The sequence below is a fragment of the Solea senegalensis genome, linkage group LG11, assembly GCF_019176455.1.
Source record: "Solea senegalensis isolate Sse05_10M linkage group LG11, IFAPA_SoseM_1, whole genome shotgun sequence".
Taxonomy (NCBI): domain Eukaryota; kingdom Metazoa; phylum Chordata; class Actinopteri; order Pleuronectiformes; family Soleidae; genus Solea; species Solea senegalensis.
This window is the reverse complement of record NC_058031.1, coordinates 12,455,178-12,482,714: the sequence shown is the minus strand read 5'-3', so window position 1 is coordinate 12,482,714 and position 27,537 is coordinate 12,455,178. Positions and strand designations below refer to the sequence as shown.

At 39.3% G+C, this 27,537-nt stretch overlaps 4 protein-coding genes across 9 annotated transcripts in view; 1 reads left to right on the top strand and 3 right to left on the bottom strand.

The window, feature by feature from the left end:
• The window catches only part of samd11 (sterile alpha motif domain containing 11), a 1,171,052-nt gene that overhangs the window by 725,136 nt on the left and 418,379 nt on the right, over positions 1–27,537 (bottom strand). The gene's annotated exons all lie outside the window — the stretch shown is intronic.
• c1galt1a (core 1 synthase, glycoprotein-N-acetylgalactosamine 3-beta-galactosyltransferase, 1a) lies at positions 12–6,654 on the bottom strand. 2 transcript variants are annotated; one of them, XM_044038120.1, is made up of 5 exons: positions 6,468–6,654; positions 5,056–5,172; positions 4,300–4,550; positions 2,706–3,370; positions 12–1,071 (listed from the first exon to the last, which is right to left on the bottom strand). In XM_044038120.1, the coding sequence occupies exons 3-5, from the start codon at positions 4,508–4,510 to the stop codon at positions 895–897; spliced, it is 1,053 nt and encodes a 350-aa protein (XP_043894055.1). In that variant the 5' UTR covers positions 4,511–4,550; positions 5,056–5,172; positions 6,468–6,654; the 3' UTR covers positions 12–894. The 2 variants fall into 2 exon arrangements, with proteins under 2 accessions (XP_043894055.1, XP_043894056.1); XM_044038121.1 differs by lacking the exon at positions 5,056–5,172.
• Positions 7,986–18,604, top strand: b4galnt1a (beta-1,4-N-acetyl-galactosaminyl transferase 1a). Its single transcript, XM_044038095.1, has 11 exons — positions 7,986–8,069; positions 11,418–11,632; positions 11,718–11,900; positions 12,841–12,947; positions 13,086–13,120; positions 13,231–13,411; positions 15,564–15,656; positions 15,761–15,948; positions 16,578–16,718; positions 17,299–17,536; positions 17,660–18,604. The coding sequence occupies exons 2-11, from the start codon at positions 11,418–11,420 to the stop codon at positions 17,869–17,871; spliced, it is 1,593 nt and encodes a 530-aa protein (XP_043894030.1). The 5' UTR covers positions 7,986–8,069; the 3' UTR covers positions 17,872–18,604.
• On the bottom strand, positions 21,331–27,272 carry slc26a10 (solute carrier family 26 member 10). Of its 2 annotated transcripts, XM_044038062.1 has the most exons (18): positions 26,864–27,270; positions 26,105–26,215; positions 25,778–25,935; positions 25,523–25,687; positions 24,771–24,923; positions 24,592–24,674; positions 24,373–24,520; positions 24,164–24,277; positions 23,706–23,783; positions 23,521–23,616; positions 23,173–23,279; positions 22,953–23,022; positions 22,666–22,848; positions 22,506–22,560; positions 22,300–22,388; positions 22,145–22,199; positions 21,684–21,790; positions 21,331–21,576 (listed from the first exon to the last, which is right to left on the bottom strand). In XM_044038062.1, exons 1-18 carry the CDS (start codon positions 27,126–27,128, stop codon positions 21,538–21,540), a joined length of 2,076 nt encoding a protein of 691 aa, XP_043893997.1. In that variant the 5' UTR covers positions 27,129–27,270; the 3' UTR covers positions 21,331–21,537. The 2 variants fall into 2 exon arrangements, with proteins under 2 accessions (XP_043893997.1, XP_043893996.1); XM_044038061.1 differs by having other exon boundaries at positions 22,300–22,560; positions 26,864–27,272.

Below are 27,537 nucleotides of genomic sequence, written 5' to 3'. Positions count from 1 at the left end.
AATTTTCCAGCAACTGTTTGAGTTATTTATTTATGTGTGGCTCTAGTGCAGACAGTCATGTAGTGTACAATACCACCCGTTCGAGTGTTCACTGTTGTATAGGACTGGACCAGAACAATTCACTGGAGTTTTGTACAGTGTTGCGTTTATCAGATGCTACAGTGTTCTCAAACAGAAGCACATAGTGTTTCAAGTGCACACTTCAGGGGTCAAAAAAGAAAAACAACACAGTCGTCATGGCTGGCTGTAGAGGAATTAAAAAGGTAATATACAAACAAAAACACAAATAAATATAATATAAATAAAGTTAATTTAATTAAATAAGCAAAAAGAAATGTACTGGATTTTTTTTTTCATTTAACTGAAATGTCTGGACAGCAAGAGAGTGCCACATTTAGCAGCAGGAAAACCAAAATGTAAAAATAACCAAATACGTTGCTGCGTATGTGATAAAAAAAAAATGAACAAAAACACAGTAACGGTCTTCCTGTGTCAATCTGAAAACACATCTGTAACTGTAACATAATCCAATTCAAACACTGAATACGTCAGGACTAATTCAGCTAAACAAAGCGTTTATCTTTTAAGTTATTTGCAGCTGTCCCTGCAGTGCTCAGTGTCATGCAGCGACAGGATCGGTCAGAAGGAACATTTCGCCATCACAGGGTAATAACATGTCTGTCACAGTTGTGATTACCATAATAATTTCTATCCCAAACGTTACTGTGAGTAAAAAGAAGATTCAGACAGTGTACACATTAAACCCAGTCGGTGTCTGTTGTCATGTGTGACGACAGTCCTGTTCTCAGTGAGGTCACTACTTTGGTTTCATTGTCAACAATGGAAGTAGCTACCGTTGCCCGAGTCCTTTCATCTGTCACCAGATGAGCTCCTTTAAGTCACAGCAGACGGTGGCAGAGTGCTGATGCCAAGACCATGGCGTAGGGAAGGCTGATACCGTGGCCTATAGCCGTACGCTCTCAGGTGGTAGGTGTAATACTCCAGTGTGTACATAAGGTCTGGTTTCACTTGATGGAACGATACCGCCAGGTCAGAGCAGCACTGTGGACCCTGCGCAGGGAGGAACAATACACAGATCACACAAAGAAAGTCTATGCAAGTATATAAAAACATGTCTGCATATTAGATATATGATGTGTGTGTAAAATTGTAGCTTTAATTGAATGGGATACTAGCATCTACTGCCAAACTCCTAGACTCACAGATTAGCCATAAATATGTCAACAGCATCAATGTGGCTGGATAAATATGTCATGTGTGGAGGTGACCAAACATGAATCAATAAAGGGAACTATGTCTGACACTGTCCAAATACTTACTGTGTAATTGAAAAACAAACATAAATCATTTGTCAAAGGAGTAGGAGCCTCAATCATTTCTATATTGGATTAAGGGATTAGACTGGCATTGCTCAACATCCACCTGTGTTAACCTCAGGGGTGGAAACAAATATGTTTGAAAAACAGAAAAGATCAAGTCATTGCAACAGAAGTAAAAAGAATACAATAGCACGGCAGTATGTGAGGGATTAACTCATGACAAACGACAGGATCAACGTTCGCTGTGTGGATAAAGGCTGCAGTGCAGAGTCTAACAGCAATAAAACTGGTGTCCGTTTTCTTTGGCTTCATAAAAAAAAAAAAATAAATAGGTACATGTATTCATTGTACAGCCGCCTGTTTTATCCTTCATTATATACAGTTCATAAAACAATAATTATCTGTTTAGTGATAAAAAAAACATGATTATTGTAATATTAAATTAGTTGTCTCGGTTCCCTTTGATAGACAGAGGACAAAAGGAGCTTCATGCGATCACGTACACGCAGCATCTGACAAGATCTGAAATGGACCCGACTCATTATAATTGCAAAGTACAATAAATTAGTTGCATTATCAGCCACAAATTGACCAATTTTCCTTTTGTTGACAGGACATTGTCTCTGCTGAATTCATCTACTTTGAAATGAACTCATTCTATCTTAATTCACTCACTCTATGCAGAGGTCAAATATTTTATTTATTTAGCCATTATCCTTCTAATGAGTGTTTTATAGCAACACCTACATAAAAATACTTCATTCAGCAAAAGCAAAATTTAACAGCGTGCTGCATCACTTTAAGTTAGATTATATTGTAGGTCCTGACTGTACGGATAAATCTCACTTAATCTGTGGATGTACTGTAATGATATTAAAGTATTTTCAGGTCACTGACAGTTTAGGACACTTCTCCCTCATTTGAACCATTCTAATAAGACTCTGCTACAGTCTGTCTTTTATTGAGGAGTCGTCCATTGTGCTTCAATTAGATATGGGATGTCGTATGACATCTAATGAAGGTCCGTGGTTGTAGTCGAGGACACAATTCCAGTGAATTGAGTGTAGCATTTTTGACAGCGCCATTTCCACGTCCACCTATACTAAAAGTTCAGTACATTCATTTGAATTTATTCAAATGACTGTACTGGATTTAGAGACTGCTGTTGACTTAACGTTCAGGACCTGGAGACTATGAAATGTTTGTTATACACAATCTATGGTCTATCTATCATACCATAAACGCCCCACTGTTAGGAACTTTGACCAAAACACGATAATGTAGTTGGTTGCTTTTACCATTTGTCACACTCACTCTGTAATAGCATTTTGAAGTTGTAGTTTATAAATAAAAGACTTGACTTGCCTCAACAATCGGGTAGTAACAATAATTCCAGTACCACAAGCTCTTGGAGAACTTGCCAGTTAGATGGTGCTCTGGAACAAATGGATGGAAAGTTTCCCGATGTAAAGTATCTCTAGAGTCACCAGCCAGTACGCCCATCTTTTCCAAACACTGCCCCAGTGCTAGGTCCTCTATGGGGGTGGTATGTGTGCAAACTTTGATCCGAAAACCTTCCACAAACCTCTTGAGGGCCTCTTTACTAAGTACATAACCTGCCCCTCCACTCATGTAGCCTTGCTTGGCGTAAGGCTTGAAGCGTTTGCCAAAATAGATGGGCAGCTCAGGGGTGTAGTTGGACAGAAACCAGCGGAGGTTGTCCACCACCACGTAGGTGTCGTCGTCCGCTTTCAAGAACCAGTCCGCTTCATCCGCATGGTGCTCGTATACATAATGGAAGGCTCGGATGGTCTTCCAGTAGAGCTGGTCACGGCCTTCCTTAGTGCCCAGTCCCACGGTGGGAAAGTCTGGATCCTTCACAGAGCTCATGAACACCACCATGTTGCAGTGGCGACTCCAGGTGGCCTTGACATGGCGGGCCTTGCTCTGTAGATTATACGGCCCCGTCATCACCCAACAAAGAATACGTACCTTCCTGTACAACTCATCCGCCACCCTGTTGTCTTCATCTAGAAGGACACAGTAAACAGTAAAGGTCATAACATTGTTATGCAACACTTTCTTTTATACTTGAAGGATGACGTCGTTCATTTCCAGCTTTCTAATCTGTCAACAGTGTCCTCTGTGGCCCAAGAACTCAAACTGTGTTTGCTGTGCGTGTGTAAAGATGCTTTGTCGTGACCCTTCTGAGATTGTAGTTTATATATATATATACATATATATATATATATATATATATATATATATATATATATATACACACATATATACACATACATATATATATATATATATACACATATATACACATACATACACACACATACATATATATACACATATATATACACACACATACATATATATATATATACACACACATACATATATATATATATATACATACATACACACACACACACACAGGCTATACCACTTAAAAACATAAATTTGTTTTTTGTGTTATTTTAACGAGGAAATTGTTTATCAGACAAACATTGTTCCAAGTGGAAAAGTAAAAAAAAGTAGAATAAACAAACAATGTGCTTGCCCAACACACAATGAGCAAACACTAGGCATCGATGGATATGGTTCTGTCAGAGAACCATCAGAGAACCATCAGTCTGGTTCTCTGACAGATGTGCAGCCATCTGGAGAGCTACATGCTGTGTTGGTGCATTCTACTGTTAAACTCTGTATTTGAGTCTTTAATAGAACTCAAATATTCAAATACACAGTGTATCCTAAACTGTCAACTATAATACCTCCCTAACAAGAACCCAAAACCTCAAATTGGGCTCAAAATTTACACTTAAACTCCTACCGAGTAATCATTCAACATCTGCATTCAAACTAGTGTTTTAAACACTGGAAATCTGTCTAAAATTGATGTGCAGCTTTACTTACAATTACCAAAAAAAGAGAATGGTAGTCGCACCTGCATGTTGAGGGTGGAGTAGGTTCAAGAGAGCAGCACCCTCTTCCTTTCTGTTCGTTGGTCTCTTCTTCTCTGTTATGGCTTTTTCTTGAGCCTCTGACAGCATAGGGTAGCTCCTCTCAAACCACACGTTGTACAGGAAGAAGTAGAAGCTGCAGGCCCCCACCATGAATCCCAGGGAGAAGCTCCACCTGCAGCAGAGGCCCTTCATACTGACTCTCCGGCACTGCAATGTCCCACTTACAACAGATCTACATGGACCAAGAATAGAACAGGCTCAACTTTATTCAACCATGAGGTCTATGAATGATTTTGAAGATTGAAAATTGAACAGCAACGGTTTTAGGACACCACCAGCGTTGCCGTTTATATGTCTGTCACATTCTGTGATCATTAGCATTTGGATTAAAATGATGTGACTTAAAGTCGGTCTTATATTGTAGAGTTTAACTCAAACAGCATATGTGTGTCATGCTCACGCATGTTTGAATAAACCTGGCATAACAGACCATTTTCACAGCACATATTGTTATACATGAAATAGGACATAACAATCCGTGTATCATTCATTCTTTTCATATTCAATTGATCGAAAAATGAAATAACGGTTTGGTAAACAGTGAAGGAAGGGGTTCAGTTCAACGTTAGTAAAGTTAACGTTTGCTATATAATAACATAGCTAACAGTTAACGTTACGTCAGTGCAATTTTATAGAATAAATGAGACTTATTTTTAGATGAAACTACAGTAAGTTACCTGGAAGATCCTGCCGATTTTTTCGGTCGTCATGTCGTCTTCCTTTACAGTCACCCGTTTCGTTCCTCTGAACAAGATGAAACTCTCCATGATTGATCCTCAGTATGGTTTTGAAGGCTAACGTTAACGTTTCCAAGTGCAACACACGAAGAAGACAATAACTTTCAGTTCACACAAATCGGACAAATTAAATATCAAAATCAAAATCTTTCCGTGGCCCGTTATTTCATTTCCTATTTTTGATTTGAGCAATAAATCGAAAGTACAGAAAATCACCCGTTATTTGTTTTTTGGTATCAGATTCATAAAGGAATAAGGAAATGAACGAATGATACAAGGATTCATAACATTTGAACTCATAGAAGCTGGGTTTTTTCACATTTAAAAAAAAATAAAATGTAAAATTGCAAACATATTTCAGGATGTGTTCCTATAAATCGATATCGAGAAAAACTATACTGGTTATGGTTATAGCATTGCTGAAACAACAAATCTAAAGGTGGCCTGAGGCTTTTGGCACAGTAATGTATACATAGCTGCACAGTAGAATTTGAACGTGTAATCATGAAAAAAAACATTTTAAGATAATCATTTTAAAAACGTTCTAAAAAGAATCACTCACGTTATTTTGTGAATCACTGTGCCAGATAGAGCAATAACCTCCAATGGTATCTGTACAGCAAGCGTTGTGTTTTTTTTGCTTTGAGTGTGTGTGTGTGTGTGTGTGTGTGTGTGTGTGTGTACACATGTCTTTAGTGAGCTGTGTAGACCAATTTGAGGACATTATGGCTGTTACACACAATTAACAGGACCTGGTTTTAGTTGGGTGGTCCACACAATTTGAATGGGCTTTTTAAAGCATTACGACCTGGTTTTGGGGTTAGGATTAAGCATTTGGTTGTTATGGTTAAGGTTAGGGTAAGGGTAAGGGTAAGGGGTTCATTGTGTGTGTGAGTGTCCACACAAAGAAGGCAAAAGCAGCATGTAAGTGTATATGTGTATGTATGCGTTTGTTGACACACATATTTGGGTGGGAAAATCCAAACAAAATGAATTGGTTTACAAATAAATGCATTTCTGAATTCATTTTGGCATTAAGACGTCATGTGAGGACGGTGATTTTTCACTTGACAGAGTCACCATTAAATATTATTTAGTTTCCCTCATTCTGTTGCATCCCGGGTGAGATTAAAGATCGCGAGACTGTGAGACAGACGCTAACGATCAACACGCCAGTCCCAACTGCCCTTCCTTCTGTAATCCGAGCATTAATACAATTAGAAGACAAACCAGTTTATCCTAATGGTGGCTTTGCATCCGTTCAGACCAAAAACAGATGACACACATCGCACGACCGTAAATATAAACACACGTATCTGTACGGTGTGTGTGTGTGTGCGTGTGTGATTTACCTTCACTGGGATGAGATCAGTCATTTATGAGCACGTGGCAACTGCGTAAGACGCGAAAACGGCTGAGGGGAACACAAACCAGTTTCTGAACCTGTAGTCTGACATCACGTCACAGTGAAAAGACGGCACGTGAGCCGCGTGTTTAAAGCTGCTGTACAGGTTTACATTCTTCGGCATCACAGAGACTTAAAAAAGGCGGCATTTCATTGGCTGGCTGGTAGTGACGTAGAGCGGAAGCCACCTTTGACCCCCTGATGACCCTCTCATTTTATTGTTATTCTTCTCCGAAATGCATTGTAGGAGTGTAGTAGGGGTTTTTTTTCTTTAAATTGGATAACCTGTATTTCCTATACTGTTTGCACATTGTATTGAATAATGAACTTTTGTTTAATAAAAAGAAAAGCATGTTAGAGTCGCTTTATCAAAGTTGGCCACTAGGTGCCACACTAACAAAGTGAAAGAAAGAACAATATACACAGGATCAGTTCTACTAGGTTCCAGATGTCTCATATCTTATCAACAGTGATAATAAATAAATAAATTAATGAACAAATATAACAAAATAAATAGAGACACAGAAAGCACTCATGAAACCACTGGGTGTGAGTGAGCAACTGGAAACCTCTCTCTCTCTCTCTCTCTCTCTCTCTCTCTCTTTGTCTTGATGGGAGTGAAACAACTCAAATCAAACCAAGCCTGAACTTGACTACCCCAGTGTAAGCATGAGCATGTGCTGCTTGACATCAAAAAGTAAAATCTAAGTGTGTGTGTGTGTGTGTTTCTTTAGTAGACTGTGTGGACCAGTTGTTAAGCAAACCTATCTTTGTGAGGATATTTTTGACTGGTCCACACAACTTGAATGGGCTTTTTAAAGAATTAAGGCCTGGTTTTGGTGTTAGGGTTAGACATTTAGTTGTGATGTTTAAGATTAGGGTAAAGAGCTAAGCTAGGGAATGCATTATGTCTTTGAGTGGCCACACAAAGAATGCAAAACATGTGTGTGTGTGTGTGTGACAGAGAGGAATAGAGAGAGAGACGGGAAGAGGGAGAGATCAAACCTATCACTGTCAGAATATTTCGGGTGATCCATGAAAATTCAGTGGTCTTTCTGAAGATTAAGACTTGATGATTGGTGGTAAGGTTGTGGTTAGGATTAGGCCTTGCTGTGGTAATTGTGATTAAGGCTAGAGTAAGTCTTCCAGAAATTAATTTAAGTCAATGTAGTGTCCTCTGAAGTCATGGAAACCAGACTGTGTGTGTGTGTGTGTGTGTGAGAGAGAGAGAGATAGAGAGAGAGTGATGAGCACGTGTTCGTCACACAGCAGCCAACACCTCCAGTGTGCTGGGAAAATGAAGTACCAAGCAAGCAGAAGATGAATTAATCCCGTTTCAGCGAGTTAGAACAGTCACACCAGCAAAATGCGACCTCAGACAGAAGAAGAACGACATCGACAGCACCGCTTCCTGTCAGGGAGAAATTCGTTGAAAGAGGGAGGAGTCACTCCAACGCTCTTGTCGCTTCTTGTGCAAAGTGGGCGCGCCTCTCAGTTACTGATCAGATGCTGCAAAGTTATTCACTTGAGGACGCAAGGAAACTAAACAGTAAGATCCGTGTACTCTCTCTCTTCCTCTTGTGTCTCTTATTGTCTGAAGTTTCTTCGTGTCTGGTGTTGGGACAGTTAGGTGAATTGCCAATCGACTGTTTTCATCGATATTCCCCTGTTTATATTAACCAGAGAGCGTCCAACCAACTCACTACTTGTCTAAATCACTAAATGTAATGTTGTGTATAATAATAATAGTATAGTGGGCTTTGGATTCATCCGTTCATCTGTTTACATGTACATACACAGATTATTATACATGTTGAATAGGTGAACATATGTTCTTCTAGGAAATGAAGCCCTGGAGGAGGCTTGCTGCCTGAACCTTGAACCATATAAATAATTTGTCACTGAAACCCAGCTGCTCCTCTGTCTTTATAAATTATTAACCCATTATGATAAGATTAGCTAAGCCTTCATGTATGCCTCTATGGTGAAAATATGCAGCAAACACATAGTAAAAAATAACGAAGCTTTAAAAACATCAGGGAATACGTGATTATTCAAAAACAGTTTAGGCCCCTCCTCAAAATTTACAAATCTAACTAGCTACTAGGCCTACCTCAACTCTGTGGTAAAGAGAGGGGCATTAACTGCATAATACGAAAGCCTTTTACCAGCACAGTGATTCATTATTTTGTTTTTTGTACAGCTAAATAATTTCACTGTTTACACTAAATTGCTCCTGGTGTTTGTCGAGATTATCAGATTTGAAGCACATATCTTGCTGGGTTAAATGGGCAGCCTGATCTGCTTTGTGGTTGGTTCAGTTGCACAGTAGTGTAGTTTACTTCTACAATTTTTAACTTGCTAAATAGAGCTCACAGAAGACATTTATTCACACCATTATATACAATATTTTAGAGCCTGGATAAATATTTTGGTAACAAGGAAATGCCCTACATGTCCCTTTAAAAGAACATGGAGGGACACACACTTTGGAAACTATGGGAATCGGTATTGGTCATTATTGGTAACGGCCCGATACTGGTCAAAATCCCTGGATCTGATATCGGACAGTTAAAAATAAACAACAATATTTGTTTCACAGTTGGAGAATTATGTCTTTGAAATGACTCAGCACAAATGTGTTGTTAAGAACATAGTTCATATAAATGGTCTTACATGACTGTATCGGACTAATATCGGTATCGGTAGATGCTTGAGTTTGTGATATCGGTATCATCTCATCCCTAATATTAAGCATTTCCAATGTTCCTTGGTCAGTTTATCTTACTGTAGCCTCTGCACATTCTAGTTTAGTTTTGAAGTTGGCCCTGAAACTACTAGAGCACCTTGTTTGATTCAGCAAACTATAACCGAGGGTTTAATTTTACATTTTAACCATAAACTTTATAAAAAAAATAAAGAAAACTCAACCTCATGTACTGTGTTCATATATACAGTATATATATATATATATATATATATATATATATATATATATATATATATGTATATATACATGTAGGAGCCAGAGTTAAGTTAGTTTTAGTTTAGGGTTAGGTCGGGTGGTTGGTGCAAGATCACTGTTAAAATGTAATTTATGAACAGTTGAAGTCGTTAACTGTTGCCAAGCCTTTGATTAAATATTCTCGCAAGGAAAGGAACGTGGCTTTGTGGCCCTTCTGATGTTATTTTGTTCTTTAAATAAAAAGTACCAAGGACGGCTATGATAGATAAAGGGATTGGGAGATATGTACTGAAAAATATCTAGCAGTTTGGTGAATGTTCTCTGTTTTAGAAGATCACAACCTGGAACATCAGGGGAATATTTCTATGTGTTGTTGATCCTAGAGAAGCTTGGATACCTGTGGATAGGAAAGTAACTTGGATGTATTATAAAAGTCGCTAAGTGTTTAAAATATTAGGTTTTAAATCATGTCAAATTCAGCTTCATTCTCTGCTCTCTGTTGGGCCATGGCCACTGTTCCACACACTCACTCACACACACACACTGTTTTGCATGGTCTGCTCAGTCAAATGAGGACCAGAGTCTGCAAATATTAACTTAACCCTTTGATAACATGTAGGGAAGTGACATTTTCATGGTTTTAGGGGTAATTTATCACATGTTGCACATAAACAGAGCCGCAGCAATCCACCAACGCCTTTTCTCTCTTCCTCTTTATTCCTCTTTATCTTTTTTAGGAAGCTGTGCTAGTTTTGATGTGAAAAGTTTTTTTGATTGCCTCACAATGTGTTGTTGAGCCGAGAGAGGCTTGCATATAGGTGGATGGAAATGTAACCTGGATGTACGGCAAGTGTGCAAACCCTTTACATGACTCTTCCTTGCCTTGGTGACTGAGGAATTGAAACAGCACATAAAAGTCAAGCCCATTGATTGGCTTTGGAATTAAGTTCACTTTTGCTACAAAGCGACTTAAGGCAGGACATTTATACAAGTGTCGGAAACTCTATAACAGGGACTGCAGAAAACCCCATTGTCAAATAATAACAACACAGAAACAGGAGAAATTACAGATAAACTGCAGCAATAAAGGGGTTTGTGCTCTGTCAAACAAATGACTGAGTCTTAAGTTTTCCCAAGTTCTCCTACCCCAAAAAAACAAATCGACCTATGCTATCTCTGACTGGCTAGTACTTATTGCCATCAAAGCAGGGTGCTGGTGGGAAAACTCTGCTGTCAACTGTGTGTGTGTGGGGGAAGGAAGGGGTGGAGGGATCCAGTAAGCGGACAAACTATCCTACATTTAAATAACTTACTAAAAATATCTGCTTGACAACTCATGAAGCTGGGAACAAGCCCAAATACGCAACCAAACCCTAAGTTGTTTATACTAATCGGACTTGGCAGGAGTCCGCTCCCCTTTCTGTTCTTCTTTACTTCATTTCCTCATATTTTAGATTCAGATTTAGATAGAGGTTGTAGAACTTTGTAGCAGGCAAAGCTATCATTCTATTTATATGTTTATTGGTATAATTGGTATCAAAGCACTGTTGCCTTTAAAGTGCATTATCAAACCCTTTTTGTTAACCTTCGTATGTGCTATCATCAGAACCTGTACGACTTGTCGCTTTTACAACCTAACTAACCGACTGTCTAACTGCTGCTTAACTGCTCTCCAGCTACCGTTAACTGTGTGTGTGTGAAATAAACCTTCAGAAAGACAGTTGAGTTGAACCCGCCGTACAAGTTCTGCGCTGAAAGGATCAGCCAGTAAAGATCTGGACAGAGGTGTCAGAACTTTTTTTTGTGTTTTTATATCTGGTCACATGTCATTTTTACCACATGTTCTCAGCCACTATTGTTTAATATACACAATATGTGAAGACCACAAATGCAAGTTGAAGGGCAAAGTCCATTTCCATTTTTTCATTTCAGATGCGAAGCACCCATAAGAAGTGTCTTGGACTGATATTTGTCAGTGTTGGTGTGCTGATTGCCGTGTTTCATACTTGGAGCAATGGGCCCAGCCAAATTGTCGACATACAGCCAAGAGGGGAGAGTCTACTTAACAAAGTCCTCGCACAGCAATATCCTTACCTGACTAGTGGCCATGAATCCATTGCCTATCATGTTAAGGACAAAGTGGCTAGGTGTGTTATTTGTCAACGTATTATATCTATATTTTGCGTTGACTTCGTACTACTTATCATCTCACTGCTTCTTTCTCTCTGACAGTCATTTGGCTCTGAATTCATGCTTTTGCCTGGCTGACAAAGAGTCTTTTCAACTGCCGCTCTCCAGTCTGCTCTTCCCGCGCGTGTGGGCCCATAAATTGGACGCTGCATTTCTAGAGTCCCATCCTGACCCTGAGGGTGTGAAGCATCACAGAGCTCAGGAGTACAGCAACTTTCAGAAGAGGTAAGATGAGTAATATATATTATATTATGAGTAACCCCATTAAGTAACCCTAAACCAGTGACCACTCCCCAGAACTGTCATCCCACAAGCTTTTCTAATTGACCTATAGCTAATGGAAAGTTGTTGCTTGTCATTCGCTATGTAGTTACATACAGTGATATAGAGTATAGAGATAGATGTTATTCTGCACTGGTATTACTTGCCTGGCGCACCATCTCCAGTGCCATTTGGTTGGCTGACTGCAGAATTATTAGCCAGGTACCACCTTTCCTCAACGTTTCGCCGCTTTGTACCGAAATGTCTCCTGATTTTGACAGGGATATCTCCCTGCAGCCAGCCTTGGTGTTAGGCCTGCTCCAACTCGTGGCCTTCCTCCTCAGCCAAAGACGGAGTTTGCTTTCCTCTGCCACTTGGCCAGTTCCTTCGGGGCCTTCCACTGGTTTGCTTCTGTCACTTGCATGTCCCTCAAAATGATCCTCCAACAAGGTCACGGCATCTAACTTCTACCAGATAGATGATGGTTCTCCATCCAGACTCCGAGCACTCACTGGCAAGAGCAGTGTATTACAGCCTCTTCCCTTTCTGAGGCAGCTTCTATGCCGACCTCCCACAGGACTGTTAGCTGTGCTGTATCTGTAATGTGGTTGATTAATTGTTTACAAAGTTTATTTTCTATGTAACAGAGTATACACTCTGTATATATATATATATATATACATATATATATATATATATATATGTATATATATATATATATATATGTAACATAATGCCTTCCCTAGCCCCTTACCCTAACCTTAACATCACAACTAAATGTGTAAACCCTTTAACCCCTAACCCTTACACTAAACCCAATCCTCAGAAGGCCCTTTGAAGTTGTGAGGACTAGCCAAAATGCCTCATATTTTAAATCATCTATTTCCTGTTTTTTCTCTATAAGGTCCTACAGCCCCGCAGATTTGCCGATCATAGCTGAGGCCAACAGTCCCCTTCAGTATCCCACCCAGGGAGTGGAGGTGCGACCCCTCAAAACAATCCTCATTCCTGGTAAGAACACACAATATCTAAGTGTTGACTAATGACAGTGTCTTACTTGTTGGTGCTGCATTTGCTTTTCAAGTCTGTCACTCGTAATAAATCGTTATCATCCAGCAATGAAAGCTAATCATTTCTGTCTCGCCAAAGGTTTGGGTCTGAAGGAAGAAAAAACAAAACATGAGGTAATTTCTATAATTTGGCAATTTCACAGATGTTTACATACCATTTTCATGAATATTGTGTTTTACTGTTTTAAATGTGTCTTTTCAAAACCATGTAAATTATATCACAGGTGTATTTGACAGCAACTCTAGGGGTGTTTGATGTTGCCGCCACAGTGAATGGTGTTGCTGTTAAAGGAGAAGGCGAGAAGCTCATGACACTGTCGAGTCCTTTCCTCCCTGCTCTGAACAGGCAGCTACAGTTTGTCACCTATACAAACACTGTTTTCCACCCAAAGACGGCTGATACAGGTAAAGTTATTATTTGATTAATATCTCGAATGGAAAAGTCCAATGTCATGTACACGAGTTAAATCTTATGCAGAATGTCAATTCAACGCACTTAGCAAACCGCGAAGGCTGCACTTTAATGGAACAGAATTAGGCCAAATCATTCAGCCCTAGAACTTTATTGTTTTGTCGGTACGTCAGCTGGAGCAAACAGAAACAACATAACCATTAACAGGGAAACCTTTGAACTACATATAATGATCTGTATCTTAGTGTTCGTGAAGCTCTATATTAACCTTAACTACAGCTGGCCTTACCTTAACTTGACCCTAACGCCATCCTAAAATGTAATCATTTACATTATTGGGGACTTACTTTGTGTCCCTACAAGGAAGGCAAGTCCCCATAATGTGACTGTGTAAACAGATTTAGGCCACCACAACACACACAAACATGCTGTATTTTAACCCTAAAGATTAGGTTATAATGAAACATGGCAGATTTCACAAAAAGTCTTACTTGCAAAAAGTTTCAATAACCCTGAGCTTGAGGGTCAAAAGTAAAAAAAAAAAAAAAACGGTTAAAAGTATACAAATAAATAAACAATGGAGGACATGAGGGAGTTGCAGGTTATTGACAAGATGATCTGGTGACCAGTGAAGGATTAGTGGAGATTTAACACAGTGAACTGAGAGAACAAGGAACAGGTGGAAGATATCGGGGTGTGGTCTGCAAATAGTGTGACTATACTGTACACACTCTAGCTGTGTCTCTATTTTTAGTCTTGAGTGAGCAGCGACTCAGGAAGAGAGAGAAGTCAGGCGCTGTGAGAGATAAGACGGTGTAGCCCACACAACTCACGTCACCCACTCTTCTTCTAGTAGATTCCGGCAGGATGTATACACGGAGAAGGTAAATGCTGCCCTCCACAGTTCAAAGTCCTAAATCACTAGAAGCCTGACTGCTGGTTTAACCCCTAACCAGCCAAAACATCCTAAATGTATGTATTTCATTTTTAACGTAGTTTTAGAACTAATAGTAGTATTGTTTTGGGCTGTACCGGTTTATTATTATTAGTTATTTGTTTTTATGTAATACTGGACGAAATGGCTGAGAGACAAACATGGAATATGATTTACTAGCATGACTTATCTCTGCACCGATTACTGATTGCGAACAACAGGTAATGCAGTACTTAGAACATTTATGTAAGTCAAGTATTCATTCAGTTCAGTCTACTCTGTTATTATTACAAATTATTATTATTATTATTACAAATGCAGGTTTTTTATAAATAAACCCTGTGTGTTATAAAATATGAAGAATGAGTTGAAATTACTCAGTAAGTCACTGTCATCGTTAGATGATAATAAAAAGCTTCTAAATTCTACCTACTTTTTGTATTGTTATTAGTTTATTTTATTTATTCTTCTTTCCATTTGTGTTTGGTATGCAATTCCCCAGGATACAGCAGACAACAAGACAACCACAGATATAAAATTAGAGGATGCACTCAGAGAGTGCAAACCGCCACCAAGGCCATTTGTTAGATGGATAGACAGAGTGAGAGACAGATGGACGGACAGAGGGACAGACAGTCTCCCATAGTGTCAATACGTTCCACAATCTCGCAAATGGAAACGTTTGCTCTTATGTTCTGTGCGCTGTCATTTATAGCACCAACTATTTCCCTGTATTGTAAGTTGGTGGACGTCAACAAAGCGGTAGTTCCTCTTCTGTCTGACAGAATATGATTTAGTGCATTGCTTCCTCTCACTGGTTTAGGTCTTAAATTGCCACTTCACATCTCCGTTACCAGGCATCAAACTCCAATACCCTAGGGCATAATTATACCCTGTGTGCTTTCTAAACCATTTATACCATTGTTGACATTAAAGTGAATATGTAGATATTTACACAAGACTAGACACATGTCCACTTCTGATTTGAGTTGACTGAATACTAGCACAGTGACAATGGGGCAATGTGTTAACCGTGCAAGCTGCAAACTCTTTTCTGTTCCTCAGAGTCTCATGTGTTGTGGTTATGTGTTGTTTCCAGCTCAGTGTTGCTGGCCCAGAGATGCTTATTAATGTCACGCATAAGAAAAAACAGTAGATGATACGCTGTCATAAACCTGGGTGATTCACACTTAGTATATTTTGCTCCGCAGTCAAGTTTGCAACAGACGGTCACCAGGCGTTTTTCAGCATTAAAGTTGGACATGGACCCATGCCCAAACTTTACAACTCTGGATATCAAAAAGGTTTGTGCGTAATAATATACGGATTCTGTTTAATTTCATGCAAAGTGTATGAATAAATTTGTTTTTTATGCATGTTTTCTTTTTCTTTTTCCTCACACTTATAGAGTACAATATTAGCGCTCTCGTTACCATCGCCACCAAGACCTTCCTGCGCTACGACAAACTCAAAGATCTCATCGACAGCATAAGAAGCTACTATCCCACTGTCACCATAGTGATTGCAGATGACAGTGAACACCCTCAGCCAGTGACTGGGCCTCACATTGAACATTACATCATGCCATTTGGAAAGGTAAGACATTATGTGTATATAGTACATCAGTGTCAGAATGTCAGAAATACTCTGACCGCTGTATCCCGCTCAAGAGTTGTGCTTTAGAAAAAGAAATTGAAACTTTTGTGACCAATTTGTGCACATATCCAGTTTCTCAAACCTGCTGAAGCAACATTAGAAACCTATATTGTTTCTTTTGTTGTGGCAGCAGCCTTGTCTACATCCTCTTGTCCTTAGCAGTACTTTCCAATTCTTCCTGTTGTCCTCCCTCCTACCTATCTTACTGTGTAGTACCGTAAGTACTACAGTAGTGTAGTACTTAAAATCCACTGCCAAGCATCTTGTATATAGTGTATAGTTTGGCATATTGTGTTTTTTAATATCATTATTGTGTATTGATTATTATACCTAGTATTTTTCTGTATTTTTGATTCATTTCTACCGCTGCCACGATGACCCAATTTCCCCTCTGGGATAAAGTTATCTATCTATGTATCTATCTATCTATCTATCTATCTACACCCTGTCCGAATCAGCTGTTCAAACACAGGCGGCCTGTTAGACACACACACACACACACACATTGATTGTGATTATGTAACAGTGCAGCTAATATGTTGTGACCACCTGTCGTTGACTGTATGCAGGGATGGTTTGCAGGAAGAAACCTGGCAGTGTCTCAAGTGACCACTAAGTATGTGCTCTGGGCGGATGATGACTTCATCTTCACTGCAAACACTAAGTTAGAGAAGATGGTGGACATCCTAGAGAAGACCACTCTAGATCTGGTGTGTATCTGCATGTTGAGGCAGATGTTGATCAGTGTTTTGCAAAGCAGCCATTTTGAAACGTTTTAGTGGGAAAAGCACCGATATTGTTACTGATCACATAAATGATGGCTCTGTTCCGTTCAAGTTAGTCGGCAGCACAGTGAGACAGCAAGAAAGCTAAATGGAACTCAGCCATTATTTGTCATTAGTTCCACCTTTGATTGTCCTCTTGTGACCTGACAAATGGCTGCTGTGCAAAGGGCCCATGTGCCATAATTCTGATGGTGTCTTTTTGTTGCTTTTTCTTTACTTTTGTCTCTGGTATTAAATCAAACATATACACAAGGTGTTGAAGGTAAGTTCTAAACTATTTTAGATGTTGAAAAGCACACTCACACACTACTTCTCCCTGTAGAGGTAAAAGAAAAAAGGCTTCCAAAGCTTTGTTTTGAAAAGCAGTAGCTCTGTGTAAATGAAGGATGTGTTGAAAACGCTTTCACAATCTTGTCAGTCAGTTTGCTTTTTTTTTTAAATTTCTCTACAAGACTGCGTAATGATTCATCTTTACTGTGTTAACAGTGTCACCTAATGATTTCAGGTTGGTGGTGCAGTGAGAGAGGTGACGGGTTACACTGCAACTTACCGTCACACCATTTCAGTGGAGGAAGGAGGAGAGGAGGGCGACTGTTTACATATGAGACATGGATACCATCATGTCATTGATGGATTTCCCAACTGTGTGGTAGCTGACGCTGTCATCAACTTCTTCATGGGACGGACAGACAAAGTGCAGCAGGTTGGCTTTAACCCACGTCTGGCACGAAAAGGTCACCTGGGTGAGTCTCATTGGATTAAGATGCTACCAACATTTTTGTTGTATTTAAGACACATGTGAAACAGAACTCAACAGAAGATCTAAATCTGGTTGTCAAAGCAAAAAATATGTTTTGTGATTGCAGAGTTCTTCGTCGACGCACTGGGCTCCCTCCACATTGGCTCCTGCAGTGACGTCATTGTTAACCACGCATCAAAGATCAAACTGCCCTGGGGTCAAACAGACTCACAAAAAGCCTACAAAAGTTTCCGCTACTCCTCCTCCACTGCTGATGTTAACCTCCATAATGAAGTCTTCTACTTCAATAACAGGTTCAAGTGCATGACGAGTCAATGAAAACCAGTCGTGCACAGTCTTGCCGACAAACACGCCAAAGGTCGTTTGATGACTAGTGACTAAAACAATAGACTGCTACCTCTGTGACATCTATGTCGATGCCCTCACCGACAATGTTTTTTGTTTGTTTATTTATTTTACACAGTGGAGATTTGCATCTGCTGTGACATGAGTATGTAAAATAGTGTTTAATTTCACCACAGATATGTATATATATATATATTTATATATATATATATACAGTACACATATATATATATATCTGTTATCGACCCAAGCACTTCCAACACATCACACATATCAGATATTGGCAAAACATCTAATATCATGCATCCCTACTGAAAAACCCCAACAGACTGAAGTAGACAACGGACCATAATTGTGACAATTTAATATAAATTCAGTACAGAATAAATGTAGAGTTAGATTTTTTGTAGTCAAAATCATGTTCTTGAAATGTATGCAGGTTTTTTTATACTTTTTTATGCTTTTTCCTGATCCAGCTGCTGTCATTTTAAATAGGATGTCAGATGTTTGCAGCTTTTTCATTTCAAGCGTCTTAGAAACGGTTGCAAACTCGGGACAGTGCTCACTCACTGTGTTAAAGCCACATTACAAAGTCCACGCTTGTCATGTGTTGTCTGCACAAAAGAGATGATTTTGAATGTGACATACTGTAAGTGCAAGTGCTACTGTAATTTGCTGTGCAAATAAACGTAATGTTGAGCTTGAAGAAGAAGAGTCTTTGTAACGGTGTGCAAGTAGAAACGTGTGGTTATGATTTGCACTTATAATATTCTAATGACGTGTGTCATGCTGTTGTGTGTCCCAGCTGACTGTGGGGGAGAGACAAGGCAATAAGACCATTGTAAATGGTGTGTGTGTAGGTGCAGAGAATGACCAGTCAGATACTGTGCTTATAACTTTAGTTCAAATCAGTACATACGTATATTAATATTTTTTACTAGTCAAAACTGTAATTCAGTTATCACTAGTAGAACTCAAACTATTTTTGCCATTCATGTGTATCTACAGTTTTCAGTTTCAGATATAGTTAGTCATAATTCAAGTTCAAATATCCTCATTTATCCTCAGATCAAATAAGATGACCTGAAATTCAACTCAGTATTGACTTCACCATCCCATAAATGAACCCCAGTCTCCATATTTTACTGTGACTGTGGGACCTTTGGTGGTGGAAGATGTGATTAGAATGGAATCGCACACACTCCAACAGTGGGCGTCCAATAGGATCGAGGAGATTACTTCTTGAATAAGATGATTTTAATCATGTAATCAGTATAAATCTGTATACAAATCCTGTCCTGAATCCACCAGTTCTGTTTAACCCAGGGATCATGGGAAGTTAGAGAGGATCTGCCAGGATCATGAGCATTCGAGGAAGATCTACCGCTATTGTGTTTGAAATTCACTTAATCCAAACTAGAAAAAAATAACCAAATCCATTAGCAGCAAATGCATTCATTGCTTTGTTGTGTTTTGTTGGTGCTGTCGGTTACAATGTCCTGTTTTCCGTTTCACTTCAAATGCACTTAAAATGAATTTTTAATATTGTTGTTGTCCTTCAGTGCTTGTTGCCCTCTGGTGATCATTTGGAGAGAAGCTATTACTACTAGATTTGTACCAACGTAGTAAAACAAAAACTATCCTATTGCAGCACAGTGATGTGAAGGGAAATCAAACATTACATTTTACATTGTTGACACTTTGACTGATGTATTAAGTATCAGAGAACTGCAATTCCAACATTTCACCACAAGATGGAAACAAAAGATTAGACAAGTTAAATGTTGGTACCGTTCATAAACAGCAATAGTGGTGCTGCACGAGAGGCGCTAATAATAACATTAATGTTAGTATAATTCTATATCCTAATAAGTTAAGAAAGGAATACCCTTAATTTCCAAGATAAGATAATTGTTCTGTATGAATTGTACGCCCATTAATACTTGATGATGTATCCTTTTGTAAATGTTGTTTCTTTCTAAGCTGCTGCTTTAAGGATTTTTGTTGATTTGTTTTTGTTTAATGTTTCTTTTTCTTAGTGGTGGAAATAACCAGTTGCTTCTGACAGCTACTGTAGAAGGAAAATCATTTATTTCATTTCATTGGTAACAACACGTCGCCAAGTGTGTGTGTGTGTGTGCGTGTGTTTGTTGGTCTGTCTGAGTAAAACAAGTAAACATTTGGCCAGAGCCTTGTATACCATGTTTTAATTGAAGTGGACTACTTTCTGCCAATTAGTAAAACACTCCTTGAGCTTTAAAGGGAAAACCCTGAAGAGTTCAGTATCTAGAGGCCTCTTTGAAACATACACTGGATTAAAAAAAATATCTTGGGCCATCCGACATCAAGCAAGGACATAATTAGCTTTTCCTTCTTTTTTGTCCTGGTTTATAAACACCCCACGTATAGTTTTATCAGGTCATGGTAACACGTCCGTGATTAGGAAAGATGGAAGGGGAACCTTTATTTGTTGAACAGCAGTGGGCAGTGCGGTGTCGACGAGACGCACAACTTTGAAATACTGTGATTACATTTGCACCCTCTGGTAAACATAACTTACAACAACTAAAGGTTTGCTCCATATCTGTGTGAACCTTTTTTTTCTCTGGCCAGTTGAGTGCACACTGGAATTGAATTATTACATAATTAAGTAAAAATGTATCTTGTTTTCTGTCATTAATTTTTAAATTTTATTGACACAAGACTTGCTTTCACATTGCAGTGGTGAATTGTCTGCTATTTCCCTTCCCTTTTAATTCTGTATTAATCTCAGTGCAGACATTTCAACCAAATGCAGAGTGCTCTTCTCTCTTCAAAATCGGACAGACTGGCATGTTTCACATTCCACCTATGATGTATTCATATTTAATAACCACAGTTACCCAACAATTGACCTATAACCCAGTTTTCTTTGGCATTTTTCAAGTTAGATGTTAAGTTAAGATTAGATCCACAACAAAGTTATGCTTCTAGGAATATATTTATTGTCTGAATGTCACATTTGCTGACAAATACAAATACAAAAGTCATTTACTAAGTATTTTGTGCAGCCTCTCTGGAGTTACAGTTGCAATTAAAGTGAATGCAATATGGGATGGCTTCCACTGTACATATCTGCATATTTTTAAAAATATATGTATACATATATATATATATATATAAAAAAGGGAGACACAAATATACAAAATATTTTTATAAATGATTCAGTGCATGTAATTGCAAACAACAAAGAGAAACTAAATAAATATTACAATGATAACATTCCAGCATACATGAAAATAAAAAAACACAATAACTAATTAATTAATAACTGTCACATACAAGTGAAAAACGTTGCTTTTTGAGATATGTCTATTGTAAATATACGATTGTCTGTTGTATTTAACGTGCGCCAATAATAAGTCCAATAACTGTGAGAAAACTATTAAACACTTTAATGTTATAATTATTTTTATTTGGCATAGTGCTACAACCGGCTACTGTTTCTATGAAACATTGGTGTACAGTACAATCTGGACCAAATACTGTATGAGTTCAGCTGAGAGACGTGGAGTCAGCGACTAAAACAAATGTCAACGTCCCCAATGTCCTCTGCCAGTTTAGACTTGGTTTATGGTTTGGTTGCCGTGGTGATTTGCCTCAAACCCATACAGTTGTTGTGTTCTCCAGAGGTTTTTCCTGCAGTAGACAACCGTTGATTATTGACAGCACTTATCGTATCGGTCGGTCATGAGATTGTCTTGTATGGTTTTTCATTTTTATAATTTTTTTAAATGTCCACATACCTTCTGCTGCTGAATATACATCACCGCATCATGAACGGTGACAAAAATATGTTGGGGGTTCATATAGTTCATCAGACCACTTGATGTCAGCATCTTTAACACACTCTCTAAGGAAGATGGAGCTCACTGGTTAACACGCAGGTGAATTTTGCTGCAACTGTTGTTTATTTTATTGATTAATCAATTAGTTGTTTGGTGTATAAATGTTGAAGAAAACAATCAACATGATGTCCTCAAAATGTCTTGTTTCGTCCACAAACCACCATCATTGATTTTAAATTATTTCTACATTTAAGGAGCTGAAAAATCTGAGAATTTGTTTTATTTATTAATAAAATAACAAAATAAGTTATTAATTATTACAGTCCTACACTTTTATTTAATTTTATGTTTAGATAGGATGCAGTAGCGTGTATAAACACAGGTAAATAAATCATTTTGAAGTTAAAAGGAGGTCTTACCATTGCAGTTAGCCAAAAAAACATAAATTCCCACTTTCTGGCATTCTGTACACATCTGTAAAAAAGCAAATATATAATATAGATCCATCATGTTGATACAATGCAAAACATGTGGAGAGAAGTCTTTGCAGTGCATCGTGTCAGTCATGTCGTACCTGTGTGAAGAGTCTTGCTCCGGCAACATCAACAAATATCACGCTGCTGCAGTCAATCACCACCGCCTGGACATCACTCTCAGCTGTTTCTGCACAACAGAGAAAAAACAATCTGCCAAGGAAATATGCTGTAATATTGGCAGTCTTTGAAACAACATCCATACTTACTGCCGTCCATCGCAGGCCACAACAAAGGCTTTTCTCACCTGATTTAAAGAACTCGTTTTCTAAGGAAAAAGATGTGTTTGTAATGCCTCTTTCCTAAAGAAAACACAGGAAGACATTTGAAATCAATTGGATTTAACAAGTAATCTTTAGAATCTTATTTCTCTTTGTCTCAGCTCATTTAGTATACATTATGCTTACCACAGTGTTGACGGCGGCTTCTCGCTCCCGTTTCTCCAGAGCTTTCCTGGCCTTCTCCCAGCTGCGGATCTTCTCTGGCGTCAGGCCCAGCAGCCTGCTTATCTCCTCCCTGAAGAAGCTGCGGTTGCCGTAGTAAATAGGCCCATTGTAAGTCAGAATCTTCACTCCTGGGACCTCATAGCACTGAAAGAAAACCAGCATGGTCTATGAAATTATGATTATCACTCAAAGAAAATGAGGATTTGAAGTAAATCAGCCTGTCATTTATTTGAAGAGTGTCCTCTCGCCTTGCTGTGGTTCTCCAGAGGTCTGTACAGTTCTGTGTTGCTGGCTCGGCCAAGTACTGAACAGTTGGCCCTTTTGAAGAAGGGGAGACACATCATGAAACCAGACACTTTGCTTGACAGACATGAAGTGATGTTTCTCTACATAGAAATCTCTCAATGTAGGGAATTTGGCAAATGCACCGTCTAGATTGTAAAGTAATATTAAAATTTAGGAATGTACCTTTGAGTGCGACAGATGACAGTCATCATGGAGAAAACCACTCCAATGGCTAAGCCAAGGTCCACGTTAAGGACCACTACGGAGAGCCAGGTTACCACCCAAACCATCTATACAAAGACAGACAGGTCGGTAAATGACCATCTTTCTTCTATCCTCCTTAACTCAACTCAAATGTATTTACAGAGCACATTTAAAAACAACCGAGGTTGACCAAAGGTTGACTGTACAGAATGACGGCAATACAAATCAATAAAAATAGAAAGCATAAAAAACATAAACGCAAAGATGAAAGAAGATCTGAAGAGCTGGGCATATCTCATGATTTATATTGCTCACAAATGGTCTTACAAAATCAATCCTGCTGATTCTCCACAGCTCAGGTAAGTCCTGGAACTGCAGAAACATCTGCCTGAGGCTGGTGACATTGATGCAGGCCAAGACTGCCTAAGGGGAGAGAGAGACAATCAGAGGGTGAGTGAACTTTCCATCTCTCTTCCTGTGTCCCATGTTGAGATGCAAGCGCATAAACACACCTTGGGTAGGAAGTAGAACAGAGGTCCAATCAACAACAGTACAATCAGAACAACCAGACTCGTGAACAAGCCGGAGAGCTGCAGGAACACACACAGACAACACACATCCCTTACTGAAAGTACCAAGAAGTAGAGGTTTATTGTTTATTGTTAAAAACACAATTAAAGAGCTCACCCCACACAGCATATTCACCAAAGAAACAACATCATTTAGAAAGTATCGGAAAGTGCAAAACAGATATGCGTAAATTAGAAATGTATTGGGTGTAAACAATGCAGGCAGAGTGTGCAGCTTTCGCGTAATTGGACCAATAAACTTCTAATGTCTTCTTACTATCAGGGTTTTATACAATTTCTTCTACATTCAAAATGACTTAGTTTAGAGAATAGACATTTATAGCTTATAATAGCCAATTAGAGTCTAATGCACTGGCATTTGACAGTTCTCTGCGACCTACCTGTGTGTGTCCTCCAGCACTCTCCAGAATATTAGTGGTGGCTAGAGTGGCCGAGCTGGGGAAGCAGGTGAAAAAGGAGGATATTGTGTTGGAGATACCATGAGCCAGCAGCTCCTGAAAACAAACACAGGTTCATTACAGAGTTCATTCAGATACAGAGTTACAGGGTTGGTGGGAAATGTTTTGGCTGTGACATTCTCACTCTTTACCTGGTTGGGTTGTATGGAATATCCATGTTTATCGGCATAAATCATTGCCAGTGAGACTGAAACAGCATAACCGACAAATGTTATGGCTACCGTGTCGCCAGCAATGTCAGGTAACGTGTGCAAGGCGGGCATTTGTGGCCTTGGAAATCTGAGGAAGAGAGTATTATTAGATAATGTGTTGGGAAAGATAATCAATGTTTTCCAAAATTGAAAAAGTACCCGGCTGGGATGTGGCCGACTATCTCAATGTTGTAAGATGAGTCCAGTGAGGAGGCATAGGCCACACCTGTAGCAAGAATCACCTGCAAATGGATGCATAAAAAACACACTGTGCCTTATTTCCTTTTAATTGCATTGTGTACAATGACATATACAGTCATAAATCCACTTCCACTCACCGTGAGAATCTCCACAGGGATGGGTGTGCACAGGCGCTGCCGGTAACGCCTGTTGATCTCCTTAACTGGGACCAAGACAGCCAAACACACAAGGGAGATCAGCAGCTCAGCCATGTTAGTGTGAGGCAGGTTCTCCATCACTGACGCTAAAGTCTGAACACACATGTTTGTGAGATGTGAGAACATGGCACTGAATTCTCAAATAATTACAATCGGCATCGGGGTGTTTGCCACTAAATCATTAAAACTTTAGTTGTTCTTCAAATGGTTTATATCTTTGATGACATGTTTGGAATATAAAGTATTTTTTTTAATTAAAATGTGTTTAGTATTAAATGATTATTCAATCAATGTTTTTTTTAGTTAGGGAAAAAGAAAATGGCTTTTTGCCTCTTGCCATGATGGCCTCTCTCTTGCCATTGGCTGCACTGTGGTTTTCTCTCCCACAGTCCAAAAGACATGCAGATTTAGGGATTAGGCAAATTGGGCACTCTAAATTAACCTTCGATGTGAGTGTGAGAGTGAATGGTTTGTCTCTACGTGGCCTTGTGATGGACTGGCGACCTGTCCGGGGTGTGCCCTGCCTACACGATTGGCAGCAGCGCCCCCTGTGGCCATCATGTGGAGGATAAAGTAGTAGAAGATAGATGGATGCACTGTTTTCCAAAGATTGGCATCGGCCATATAGAGGAAACTCTATTATTAACATGGTGGACAGAAACATTGAGAACTCAGTGTGATGCAACACCTACCTTAAAGAGGGAGAACGTCCCAGTGTGGCGAGGAAGCCGCAGGCCCAGCATGCTTTGCAGCTGAGAGATGGTGACATGGAAGGCAGCAGCACTGGTGAAGGCCTTAACAATTGGCTCTGATAAATAGGTGGACAGGAAGCCCAGCTGAAGACCACACATACAGAGCTGCAACAAAGACAACACACAATCAGTATTGGTATTATTTAATTTCATGTCTTTTGAACTTGTGTGACTCAGACTGTGTGTGTGTCTTACCATTAGAATTCCTGAGAGAAGAGCGACAGCTGAGGCCACTCCAATCCTCTGGGCCTCAAAGTCAGCTGCTTCAGACGAGCTGGAGTTCAGGTCCAGGGGACTGGGAACCAACTGCTCCACCACAGAGCCAGTCATCAGACTCACCACAGCAAAGGTACCTGAGGAAAAGATATGTCAGCTAAGGTCCAGGCTGATAACAATAATAATAATACTAACTGACATTAGTCTAAAATGTATGGGGTATGAGGTAAGAAAGAATAACTGTAACATAACCATAATGACCATGAGGCAAATGCATCACTACAACATTAAAGATTAAAGTCTTACCTGTGGAAACATGGCGGCCTGTGCCAAACAACATATAGAGGATCACGGGGAAGAAGGAGGTGTAAAGGCCAAATATTGGTGCCACTGACGTGAGTAAAGCGAAGGCCATGCCTGTTTAATAAGACACATACAGGACACTTTGTCGATTAAACACATTTTTGTGTTGGATTTGACCTTTTTCATGGCAGGTATTTTGGCAGGTTATTGTAGGTAAAGCACAGGTATAAGTAAATTAATAGATAGGTAGATAGATAGATGGATAGACAGATAATTTATACATCATTTTAATTTTGAATAAAAGAAAACACTTTAAAATGATTACTGTGTGATATTTGTGCAGAAAACAAAGATGTTCCATTTCAGTCTGTAGAATAAACTGTGTATAGATCGAGACAATAATTAATCTAAAATGATATTTTGACACACACTTTTTTCAGCAAATAAAATTATATAATAAAAAAATATATATACAGAAATAACTCATTATTACTTGACAATAAATGATTGGCCATGAAATCATTTGGAGGGGCCCTTGTGGCCCACGGGCCGCGAGTTTGAGACCTCTTTGACCAGTTTTTAAATGACGCAACACTGAATATTGAATCTGCTCATTCATAAATAGATAGAGGTGTACGTTATTGTTATCATTATTATTATTACTACTACTATGCAGTGACTCGTACATTTACTAACTAAAGAAAGATATGTATCTTTTATTAATAGACTGCACAGATGACAGACTGATAAAAGTGGTATTACCTTGAGGAATGTGAAGAACACCGACTGTCAGTCCCGCTATAGTGTCTCCTACAATCCATTTTTTCAGCCTGTATCTCGGCAGCCACTTGAAAATGGGGACTCTCTCCCTGAGCAGGTGAAGGAAGGCTCGTGTTGAACACCTGCACTTCCCGGCGAGCTTGTCCCGCAGCCGCAGACTTCCATTGGCGCTGTCCTCGGAGCCGTAGGCCTGTTTGAAGCGGTCCTCGGTGTAGACGCCCCTGTACACGGCCACAGACGCGCTCATACTGTCCCTGCTGCTGAGGAGTGATGAGAGTCCAGTCACCCACTAAACGTGTTGTCTGTGACAAAACACATTTATAGCAAACAAACTCAGCTGTGACCTCAAGAGTCACTGCATTTCTCTTCGTAGCCAATGACATGGCTCAAAGCTCAACTTTTTTTTTTGTTACAGTGTTGAACAGCCTCTTTTTCACATCTTTGTCCTGCCTCACAGCGCGTCAAGGTGTGCAGGTCAGCTGTGTGCAGCAGAAATCCTCAGGGTCCTACTGCTAAAAGGATTATACTCTTCAGAAAGTTGAAGTTGTCTGTCTTTCCTTCACTCAGCCCACTTCTGTCCTACATGTAGAGCTTCTGTTCTCGACACTTTTGTTACAAATTGTTAGAATATAAAGTCATCTATGAGCTATACAAAG